General features: G+C 36.7%; 1 protein-coding gene and 1 long non-coding RNA gene across 6 annotated transcripts in view; one reads left to right on the forward strand and one right to left on the reverse strand.

Moving 5' to 3' along the window:
• Positions 1-12,476, forward strand: part of LOC115210107 (calcium uniporter protein, mitochondrial) — a 208,327-nt gene that overhangs the window by 111,286 nt on the left and 84,565 nt on the right. For 3 of the 5 annotated variants that reach the window (XM_029778632.2, XM_029778635.2, XM_029778637.2), the window contains 2 exons: positions 10,524-10,694; positions 12,382-12,414. In XM_029778632.2, coding sequence (XP_029634492.1) covers positions 10,524-10,694; positions 12,382-12,414 — 204 coding nt within the window. The remainder of the gene's footprint in view (positions 1-10,523; positions 10,695-12,381; positions 12,415-12,476) is intronic. The other 2 variants (XM_029778633.2, XM_029778636.2) reach the window with 1 other exon arrangement.
• On the reverse strand, positions 1,330-6,003 carry LOC118766089. Its single transcript, XR_005002018.1, has 3 exons — positions 5,992-6,003; positions 3,712-3,714; positions 1,330-1,561 (listed from the first exon to the last, which is right to left on the reverse strand). It is a non-coding gene; the product is annotated as an uncharacterized LOC118766089 (long non-coding RNA).

Raw genomic sequence — 12,476 nt, forward strand, 5'->3', positions numbered from 1 at the left:
TGTTTGGATCAATTTTTCTCTCCCTGATGGACCATTTTATGCTGTTAAAGTTACAAATCACAACTTGTACAGCCAAGGTATTGAGTGCATCAATCCTATTCTGTACATTAAGTTTGCTCTTTAGGATAGTTTTAATTCCATGATAACATTCTCTCCAATTATTATTAAGCCAATGCTTGCTAATTTAGTTGTCAGGTATTTTATCTTGAGGTTTGGTGACAACAGGTCTCCTCAAATCTCAAGAATTTTTCTTAGGATTCTTGCCAAACACAGGATGGTACTATTCTACGGGTTGACAATACAAGTTTCAGTTACAGTCTCTTAGGTAGAATTTTGGGTGTTGGTGACAAATACACCGATTTACTACTGGAATAATTGTTTTCTTGCTCTTCTGCATCCTCCTCAGTTCCCTGGCTATGTTCATATATTTCTCAATTGCTCTCGTATTCACTCCGCCATCATAAGGAATTGCTCAATCTATGATCTTGCTCTGTTTCTTAATTTTCTGCTCTATAATCATGTTTGGTCGTCTTGTTTCAATAGCATGGTCAGCCTTTGTGGCAAAGTCCCACAACAGGCGCAGGAGTGGCTGTGTGGTAAGTAGCTTGCCTACCAACCACATGGTTCCGGGTTCAGTCCCACTGCGTGGCACCTTGGGCAAGTGTCTTCTACTATGGCCTCGGGCCGACCAAAACCTTGTGAGTGGATTTGGTAGACGGAAACTGAAAGAAGACCGTCGTATATATGTATATATATATATGTGTGCGTGTATGTTTGTGTGTCTGTGTCTGTCCCCCTAGCATTGCTTGACAACCGATGCTGGTGTGTTTACATCCCCATCACTTAGCGGTTCGGCAAAAAAGAGACCGATAGAATAAGTACTGGGCTTACAAAGAAGAAGTCCTGGGGTCGATTTGCTCGACTGAAGGCGATGCTCCAGCATGGCCGCAGTTAAATGACTGAAACAAGTAAAAGAGTAAGAGTAAAGAGTAACATTTCATTATTTTCATATTCTGTCACAGCCCCTGGTACGTATTGTTGTCACTATTGATTTGACTCAGGTTTGGTCTTATTCCTGGCAATGGGTTACTACCTGTAACCTTAGGCATACACAATCTTTCAATAATCTTTCATGTGTTTAAGACCCCCCTCTTAATCTTTCCTGTCCCTAAGTGACAAACTTTCTCCTGAAACTCTTCAGGACATTCTATTCCAATCTCATTCAACTATTTCTCTATATCTTTACTTACAGTTTCCATTTACTCCAGTTATTATTATTGTTCTTCTTCTTCTTATTATTATCATTATTTTGTTGTTATTTTATTTCTCTGAGCTCTTGTTCTTTCTGGTTGATTCTGTGAGAGCAGACAGCAACCTGGTGTTATCAGAGGTGTGACAGCGTCTCTTTCCACAAATTATAAGCTTTGGTACTTGGATGGTAACTTATCGTGGAAGCCACCCAACACCCCATCACCAGTCTCAAAATCCTAGCTGTCCCCATTAGAGCAGGTTTTTAGGCCTGCTCTGCCCTCATGTCAATTCCAGTTTCTCTGACATATTCCTCATACCTGGTTGTTCCAAGGGTCCCTAAAACTACTGGGATAACAGTTACTCTCCTCATTGACCACATTCTTGTAATTTCATCTTTTAGTAGTCTGTACTTCTCCATCTTTCCCACCTCTTTGTCCCCTACGCGTGCATCCTCAGGAATGGCAATATCTCTTATCTTGGTTTCCTTTTGTCTTTTATTTATCACAAGGTCAGGTCTCCAAGCATTGATTAGGGAGTCACATTGGATTGTCAAATCTCACAGGGTCTTATATTCATTGTTCTCAGTGATGCCCTCTGGTCCATATTTCTACCATTTCCATGTTCTGCCCAGACCATACGTTTCCCACAGTTTCCAGTGAACAGACTTAGCCACGTTATTGTGCCTCCTCTTTTTCTAGTGCTTTTGGGGCCAGCTTGCTAATCAATATTATTATTATTATTATTTGGCAGAGTCATTAGTACACCAGCAAAACGCTTAGCAGCATTTCTCCCATCGCTACGTTCAAATTCTGCCAAGGTTGACTTTGCCTTTCATCCTTTCGGAGTCAATAAATTAAGTACCATTTGCATACAGGGGCTGATCTAATTGACTGGCCCTCTCCCCACAAATTTCAGGCCTTATTCCTAGAGTGGAAAGGTTTATTGTTTTTATTATCCAGATACAGTGAAGTACGTCAACATCAAAATGAAAATCAAATGGAAATTGTAGTTAAGATACCCGTGCCGGTGACACATAAAAAGCACCAACCGAATGTGGCAGATGCCAACGCCACCTGACTGGCGTCCATGTCGGTGACACGTAAAAGCACCAACCAATCATGGCCGTTTGCCAGCCTCCTCTGGCATGTAAAAAGCACCCACTACACTCACAGAGTGGTTGGCGTTAGGAAGGGCATCCAGCTGTAGAAACACTGCTTGATGAGACTGGAGCCTGGCGCAGCCTCCATGGCTTACCAGACCCCGGTCAAACTGTCCAACCCATGCTAGCATAGAAAATTGACGTTAAACGACGATGATGATGATGATTCCTCTTTGGTCCAGCTCTGATTGGCTTCTTCAGGTTTCACTTGAAAGGGAAATTGAGAGTGAAGAGAGAAGGGCTGTCCTCGAGTGAGTTTATTGAAAGGTGGGTGAAAGTTGCAAAAATGGCAAGAGTGGATGGTACCTCTCTAAGTGTAGATCTGTGAGTTGGAGAGAAGAAATTGGAGAGAGCACTTGGTCTTGGGGTTTCAGGGAAATCTCAGACAGTGGGGTTCCTCGATTATCCCTAGAGGTGTTCCTGTATCAGGAGAGCCACATCTCGATCACCCTCCCCATTTCTTTTTTTTTTTTTTGCTTTTGTATGCTATGCATCTGTCCCTTCTTTCCCAGTGTACACTGTGTATACTTTTGTTTGTTTTTATTTTTTTGATTTATCTATTTTTTTATCATTTCATTATTATATGTAAACCCCTAAACTTTATGTCTGTCTCTGTATTTCCCCCTCATCCTTCACCCTTGTGGAAAATAAATGATATCATTATCATTTTTATATGAAAACCCAGTTTATTTTGGTGGGTATAATGGAAAGTGTCGGTTGTCCACAACCAGAAGACTAAGGTAACACTTGTTAACTGGTCATGCTTCAAGAACCCTGTGAAGAATTCTTGCATATCCAATCAGTGCTGATTTTTGTAGGTGTCCTACCTTCACACTTGCACCAATCTTTTTCAGCCAGGTTGGTAGTTGAGTGCTGATACTTCCAAGTGCACCAATTCCTATTGGTATCACATCTATTCTCTTCATATTTCCTACTTTGAATCAACATAGTTGTTTATTTCTTCTTCTTTCAAATTGATCCTGTTGTCATTGGGGCTTGCTATGTCAATTATCATACATGTTCTTTCTTTTTTCTTCACCACAATAATGTCCAGTTTCCTATGTCTGGCCAGGTGATCACACTGGATCATTACATCCTGCAGGATTTTGCAATTCTCATTTTTGGTGACTCATTCTAGGGTTTGTTCATACTATGTCTTTGCTCATTGTAGGCTGTGATTGCCACAGACCTCTCAATGGATCATTCTTGTCACATTGTCATGGCATCATTTATATTCGCTTTGTGCCAATTTCAGGAATTTGATAATGATGTGCCATGCTGTTTCACCCTTCTCAACACACATTCTGCATTTGTTGCTATTGGTAGTGTTGTCAATTCTGCACTTCATATAATTGGTCCTTAATGCTTGTTCTTGAGCTGCACATATGAATGCTTCTGTCTCTATCTTCAGGTCTCTCCTCCTCAGCCATGGCCACCAGTCCTCTGTATCTGTTTTGGCATTCACTTCTCTTGCAAACTGACTGTACATTTTTTTTCTTTCCGTACTTTTTCTTTCTTGTTTTTTTATTTTTTATTTTTTTTTTTAATTTTTCTTAAGTTACACAATTTTCAGTTTTGATGACACCGGTCTTCTTCTTCATGTGTTTCAACAGTGGCTCCACGGCATTTTTTATATACCACCCTAGACTGTTTTGATACAGTCCTGTCAACTGATCAAACCTCTCCCACCCTTTCTTCTGAACAAGTATAGCCTATCAGTGTCACTCTTAGGATGGAAGGCTCCATGTACTGTCAACATTTTTCTGGTCTTGGTAGCCATTTTCTTAATTTTTCTCTTCCATTTCACAATTCCCACTGCATACCGAAATGATGCTACCACTCACATATTAACTGCTTGGATTTTATTCCATCCAGTCAATTATTATCATTATTATTATTGTTGTTGTTGTTACTATTATTATTATTATTATTGCTGTGAGCTAGCAGACTTGCAAGGATGTTAGATAAAATGCTTAGTGGCATTTTTTCCATTTCTATGTTTTGAGTTGAAATTCCACTGAGATTGGAGCAATGAAATAAGTACCCGTCAAATACTGGAAGGAAGGTGGGGGAGGGGGGGAGGTCAGTGTAACTGATTGTTCTTCTCACTAAAAAAACGCTGGCCCTATGGGAAACCTTTTTACACTATTAAACCCTACCCCTTTTGTGTTGTGTTGTCCTGTGCTATCCCCAATCTTTTATATAAACCCTTGCTGCTGAATAAAGAAAACAATCATCATCATCAGTATTATTATTATTATTCCTTATTAGCAAAACGATGCTATTGATTCAGTTTTGCTTTATTTACCAAATATACCAAAGATAGCTAGAAATTCTTTTGTTTTCCTCCCCCATTTAATTCCTGAAGAAAACCATTAAGTGGTGCTTCCCAGATCGATTAAACTATTAACTTCTTCTTTGGTGGTTTTATTTCCTCTAAACTTTCGCTAATTTCATTGTCTCAATTCTTATTGCCCATTGTTAATAAACACTTAAAAGAACAAAGACAAGAGATAAAAGTTCTCTGATCATCACTTTTATTATTATTATTATTTTAATTTAGCTGAGAAATTTAGGAAAGAAATATAGCTTACCTGCTAGAAGCATTGAGATAACGCAGGCAGGGCTGTGTGGTAAAAAGCTTGCTTCCCAACCACGTTCAGTACCAATGCATGGTGGAAACTGAAAGAAGCCTGCCATATATAAATATGTATGTATATGTGTATATGCGTGGCATCTTGGGCAAGTGTCTTCTGCTATAGCCCCGGGCCGACCAATGCCTTGTGAGTGGATTTGGTAGACGGAAACTGAAAGAAGCCTGTCGTATATATGTATATATATGTATATGTAAGTGTGTGTGTTTGTGTGTCTGTGTTTGTCCCCCTAGCATTGCTTGACAACCGATGCTGGTGTGTTTACGTCCCCGTCACTTAGCGGTTCGGCAAAAGAGACCGATAGAATAAGTACTAGACTTACAAAGAATAAGTCCCGGGGTCGATTTGCTCGACTAAAGGCGGTGCTCCAGCATGGCCGCAGTCAAATGACTGAAACAAGTAAAAGAGTAAATATACACACACACACATTATTGTGTCTGGGGAGGGTCATTCTCTTTTAGTGCCTTATTAACTTAGCCCACTCACCGGTCGGATTTCCATTCATTTGCTTATCTATTTCTACTAAAGTTTTCATTGCATCTTGCAACCTTTTCAATAGTTGACTCTGTCCATTATTGGAACTGCATTCATTTTTGTTTGTTCGTTTGTGCACGTGTGTGTGCATGCTCATAAACGTATGTATGTATTTATTTCTACGTCTATGCATATATATATATATATACATATATATATATATAATATATATGTATATGTATGAATGTGTACACATTTGTATGTATGTATTCTGCATATCCATGAGCTTGTGGATTCATGTTTGCATGTTTGTGTTCATGTGTGTGTCGCTCTGTCTCCTTGTGTGTGTCTGTGTATGGGTTTCTGTGACTATATAAACTGTGGTTATTGGAATATAACATCTTTGTATATTTCCCATTTAGTACTGAGGATGTTTCATTAATGACGATATACTCTTGTACTTGTCTGAGTCTTGGGTCCTTCGGGTGCTTGGATAAAAAATGCTTCAACACACAAATTCACATTAAGAATCTTGCAAATCAAATACAAAAACGAAGTGTATATATATATATATATATATATATATATATTATATATATACATACAGTATATACCGTAAAAACCCATATAATATACACACGTTTTTTTGCAGAAATATAAATAAACTTTATTGGGTGCATAAATTACATGAGTAGATCATTTCCAGAATTTTTTGAAATTTTTTTTGTTGAAAAAATGTACAAAGCGTAGACATTTGAACCGGAAGTTGATTCATTTGATGTGAGAATAGGCTTCAACAGAAAAATTATGATTTAATACACAGAATGAAGTTGACTTTTATTTATGCTGGACGGTATAATGCTTACTTTTTCTGTATAAATTTAGTAAAACCATTAAGTGATGAACTACTTTTTGAAGTCTGACATCTATGCTGGTAAACACGGCCTGGGCCCTAATTTACATTGCTTGGAGTATCTGCCTATCACAACAGAGCACCATTGACATACATAGTGATATGGATATTCCTGACTGAGAAAACTGTAACGATGTGGATAATCTTGATTGTATGCTTTTAATTTTGTCTCTTCATTACTAGGCACAGTTTTAAGATTTGTCCTACTGTTTCTGCCAATTTCCAACATTGGCTTCATGAACATTAGAATGCCTTCCAGCAGCTCAATTGCTATGTTCAAATGTAATATTCATCATATTTAATTTCTCCTTTGCAGCAAACGATTCACAAGTTCTGCCCATACTCACAATAAGAGTAATGACAAATTTTAAAGTTTGCTTGACATTTTATAAGTGTGAAAGCAATTCAAATTTCGATCCTCCACATCAAAGGTTCCACCAAGAGAAGGCAGAAAAGAATTCTGTTTCCATAATCAGTTTGATCGGTCACCTTCCTCTGTCGGTTGAGAAAAGTGTCATCCAACCTGATGTCTATTGGTAATTAAGCTTAATTTGCAATACCTGTGCATATTCATCTTATTAATAATTCTTATGAACAACTTTTCCTGCGATTGTGATTTGAGAAGACGTACAGCAGTTTGCTAAAATCTCTTGGGGGCAACAAATGTAAAATAAAGTTTATGGTAAACAGCACAAACACTATGTAAATTAATAGCTTTCAATGTTAAACAGAAATTATTTTTATTTAATGAAAATTTAATAAAATCTATTCTTAAGTAAGTGAAATTATGCTAAATACAACTAAATTGAAAACCATTTTTCCTTTGGCTATATCAGCAATTCTGAAAACTTTTAGGTGCGAATTCTACATTTAACAAATTTTATCCTGAAAATCACCTGCATAAATTACACAGGTGTGCAAATTACATAGGCTTTTATGGTATATATACATATATATATACATCAGTGTGTGTGCTTTGTGTCTGTTTGTCCCCCACCCCACCACTTAACCAGTATTGGTGTGTTTGCATCCTTCTAACTTAGTGATTTGACAAAAGAAAATGATTAAATAATCACCAGGTTAAAAACAAAAAAAAGTACTGGGGTCACTTCACTGCCAACATCCTGGGCTTAAGAATTAAGAGAGGATCTGATGTTGCCTCCATAGCAGCACCACCAAATGACCGGACCTGACCAATACAAGCTGACATTTGGAAGCCATATTGAATTTATCTCAAATTGGTTGGCGTTAGGAAGGGCATCCAGTTGTAGAAACATTGCCAGATAAGACCGGAGCCTGGTGCAGCCTCCTGGCTTCCCAGATCCCCGGTCGAACCGTCCAACCCATGCTAGCATGGAGAACGGACGTTAAACGATGATGATGATGATTCTTCTTCTTCCAATCTCTGATAAGATGTGCCTGTGAAACTCCGTCCTGTGGACCTGAATCAAATTGTTATTGGAAAGCTATCTGTGGCTCCTGCCAAATGTGTTTGAGCACAACTCATACCAAAGTAAAATCTTGATCTAGATATAAGAACCTTATAAAGTATAGCGTATGAATAAGGGAGAATAGAAAGAATTAAACTTGACTGCCTTGTTGCACACTGGACAATGGAAAGACCCTAAACAATAAGAACAACAACTGGTGATAAAAATGGACCAAATAGGGAACATACAAGTAATTACATAAAATCACAATAACAATAATTTTAATGTAAATAGATATCCCATCATCAGCTGCTGAGTTGGAAATCATCATGGTTTCAACACCATGCAGTATAATTCAACCTTACTAGTCTAAAAATATTTAGATACTCTCTGAGAATTAGAAAATGTAATGAAGGGGAAAATCATGAGATTGCCTTGCTCACCAATCACAGTAGGTGTGTGCAAGCAGTTCCACAGTGATCCCAGCATAGGAAGGGATTGTCTTGTACCAAGTAAATGTAAAAAGTCTTAAGTAACATGAGATGTTATTTTCACCAAGGAAGGGAATAAGTAAGAGAGTGATGACTTCAAAAGACCTCTGGCTCTAGAATTCTATGTGAAGAAGCTCATTCAGTTTTCATAGTATGACCATAAATTACATTTACAATTTGAAAAATTCAGAAACAAAAATCTAAGGCTAACTCTGCAGGTTGTGTGTGAGAGCAGTGGAGCCTACGTGCAAGTGTTTCTGATATTTCCAATAATGCTTTGTTTGCCTATAAATTCTGCTGAGTTATCTTTTTTCCTTTCTTTTTCTGAATTTTTCAAATTGTAACAGTAATTCATGGATACCCTGTATTAGGAGAGACCTGCTTAAAATTGCTAGAACTCTAATTTATGAAGAATTACTCCATAGATGGAGAGAAACATACCCATGTTTCTTCAGATGACAACACTGGACGTCTTTGACTGTGTTTTCTGCATTGAAAAGGATGAGTTTTATGTAAGACTGTTGGAAACATTTCAGTGTTACCCTCTGTTTATTTGTTGTTGTTGTTAAGCAACAAGACAGGTAAGGGTGATTAGGTGATGGTCTAGGGCTTAGGGGTAGGAGACCCCAGACCTTGGAAAAAAAAAAACTTTGGTCGTCTTGTTGTAGTCGAGGGCTCTTCGTTGATGCCCGACACCACTAGGAGGTGGCCCTCAAAGTCGCTGGAAATGGAGATCTCCAGGTCCAAATTCCTGACCGGCTGCTGCTGTGTATTTCACTGTTTCTCCTTGTTAATTGGCTACAGGTATACCTTGGAGTACAACCTATCAACTGCCTCTGTTTTCCTTTGCAAAATATTGAACTAAAATCAGTTGATTTCTTCTCAAAATTGCTGTTTTTTTTTGTTTTTATTGCATAATGTTCTAAGTTTGTATGACATCAGATTAATTATACCAATTTTAAAATTGGTTATAAATGTTTGAATATGTCAACCTTTTAATTACATCAAGCTGCTGACTTACAATCGAGGATTAAATTTTAGAGCAATTAATTTCAATCAAAACCATTTTATCTCGAGACTTCTGCATATTGATAAGTCTTCCAGAACCATGTTGTCTATAATTTCAGTGTTATTGACTGCTAAAACCATGAACTTTGTCCTTTAGTAACAAAAGGAATTGACTAAAATATCAAAGAATGACAAGTTAAGATTACAGAACCGTTTTTTTATATCTTTTTGTTTCTCTCTCTCTATAAAATGGAGATTATTGACTGGCTGCTTTCTATGAAATAGAAAATAGTTCTTCGGTTACAGTGTTCGGTTAGAAATATCAATAGTAAATGGTAACTGGTGAGTTGGAACATATTTCAAAATTGTTATTGGAATCTATTTTGTTTAGACATAGTATTAGCTTCATTCTTTGCTGTGTGGTCTGATACTTGTTCATTCTGTGACAAGGTGAGGCTTCTTGTCAAAAATTGTTGCTACAAAATTTTAATGAATGTCATTTTTTTCTCTTTTCTACTTGAGAACGCCATTTTAAAGAAAGCAAAAGGTTTTATTGTTTAGATTTCGCAGAATAATCCTTTTCAAATATATTCTTGGTAGAGTTTATGTATTAAATCTATTCCTTATAATACTAACCCACCTGAGACTCTCCTAGTTCTATGATAGAAACTTTCTGTTTCAGAGAGATCAAAATCAAAACCATTCATCAAGGTATCCTGTGGATTTCTTCCATACACCAGTTGCTAATGGCAAAGATATTTTACTAAATTCCTCATTATTTTCAGATAGAGATAGAAGTTGTGTATTTCAAAAGAAATTTAATAACAAAAAGGTTAACAAAAATGTCTGCATTTTCAGAATATATGATTATTGCGTCTTTATACGTATTTGTTATTTAATAAAATATTTGAAAAACTTTCAAAGCATTTTCTGCAGGTTTTTATTAATTTTTATCAGGAAATTGATTGCTAATGCCAATAAAAATATTGAAATACTTCATCAGTGAATCAATCAGGAATGTATCTTCTTTGCAAAGGGAAGTGAGATCTGGAGGGAAAATTAAGTAAATGGTTTTAGTTTTTGTCTAAAAAGAGACCAGCTCCAATATATTGCTGTTTAACAAATCTTTCTCTATTTTTCCAGATGCAAGTTTGCAGTATAGAGACGGCTTACCTGTATTTTCAGTGCCTTTACCTTCCCGTCAAGAGACGTGTGAGTTTGTTTTAAAACCAATATCACATACTGTGGGAGATTTTTTTAACTTTATGAAAGAAGAAGATCATGGTATTGATAATATATCGATATATACAAAAGGTAATTTTTGTTCTCCGTTGCTTTTTATTTTCCATTCTTTATTTTTGCAAGCACAGTGTTCCATTTGCACATTAATCATGCTCTTCACATTTGCCAAAATTGGCCCAAGATTTCCACTCTGAATAAATGCCAGCATGATTAGTTTAGTAGAATTATTATGGCAGTGAAATTGGCACAAATTGTTTGAACACATGTTAAGAGTTGAGCCCCCACGTCTTGTGATAGTTTTTACATTAGATCTGCATTTACAATCAACATATCACTTACGTTTATTCAGTTGAAAGCAGGTGTTTTTTGAAGAATTCACACAGATAAATTCTTGGTAAGGGTGCAACCAACAAAATGAGAAATTGCTATCAGTTCACACCTGATACAATATTTGTGATTCAGTCAATCACATGAAGTTTTTTATTTTTTCGTTGGAATAGAAATAATTTTTTGGTTATTAATGAAGCTTTAAATGAACAGTTTTTAATTACAAATGCAGTTTCTTTCACAGTGAGTTTCAATACCAAAATATCTCCATTTCTGTTATGATAATTAATTAAATAATTAGCTCTTTGTCCTCCTCTTGTATTACTCAATATTTTATATTAATATTGTTTTGTGGGCGCAGGAGTGGCTGTGTGGTAAGTAGTTTGCTTACCAACCACATGGTTCTGGGTTCAATCCCACTGCATGGCACCTTGGGCAAGTGTCTTCTACTATAGCCTCAGGCCAACCAAAGCCTTGTGAGTAGATTTGGTAGACGGAAACTGAAAGAAGCCCGTCGTGTGTGTATAGATATATATATAACCTTAACCCCACCCTTACTTGATAGCTGATGTTGGTGTGTTTACCTCCCTGTAACTTAGTGGCTTGGCAAAAGAGACTGATAGAATAAGTACTAGGCTTACAAAGAATAAGTCCTGGGGTTGATTTGTTCGACTAATGGTGGTGCTCCAGCATGGCCACAGTCAAATGACTGAAACAAATAAAAGAATGAGAGAATGTTGTTTTTGTTTTCCACTTTATTCCTGCTGAAGCAATTATTCTCTGGTAAATATCATTGTGGACTAGAATGGTCTCCAGCCAGTTTTAGACATACTAACCAATAATAGACCATCTCTGCAATCACTGAGCATGCTAGTAAGAGCAGCTGATATCTCCTTCAGATCATTCCCTCCCGTTTGAAAAAGGAAGGATGCAACGGACAATGAAGGGTTCCTTAAATGATATCATTGCTAAATATAAATCTGTGACCACAGGATTAAACAACGAAAGTAACAGGGTTTCATATCAGTGAATATTTACTGTGTCTCGTTTAGCTCTTGTCACCTTAGATGCAGGTGTAATTAATTATTTCTCTTTAAACTCTCTACAGCAGAGCCATCTTTTGGTAGCTTTATAACCCCCCTCCCCCGAGCAAATCAGTTCACTGAGCCCTCTAGTGTTTATTTATTGACAGCAACCCACAATATACAAAGATCAAAATTGAGCCCCTGAAAGTGTCCCCTAGGCAATTGTACAGCGTACCCAAACTCGTTCATTTAAAGAATTGATGCTGATAAAACAACAGTTCCCTAAAATTCATTTGTTGCTTCTTACATTGTCTTTAATGTTTTGTGTTTATCATTATTATTATTATTATTGTTGTTGTTGTTATCATTATTATTATTATTATTATTATTATTGTTATGTCTATTAGGTTCAAATGTTGATGGAGAATTCAAGGAATCTGGTAATTTTTTTTTAAACCTCAATCGCTACTAACTGCATTAACCTCTTAACTCTAATCGCTTC

Source organism: Octopus sinensis, linkage group LG1 (genome assembly GCF_006345805.1).
Source record: "Octopus sinensis linkage group LG1, ASM634580v1, whole genome shotgun sequence".
Lineage (NCBI taxonomy): Eukaryota > Metazoa > Mollusca > Cephalopoda > Octopoda > Octopodidae > Octopus > Octopus sinensis.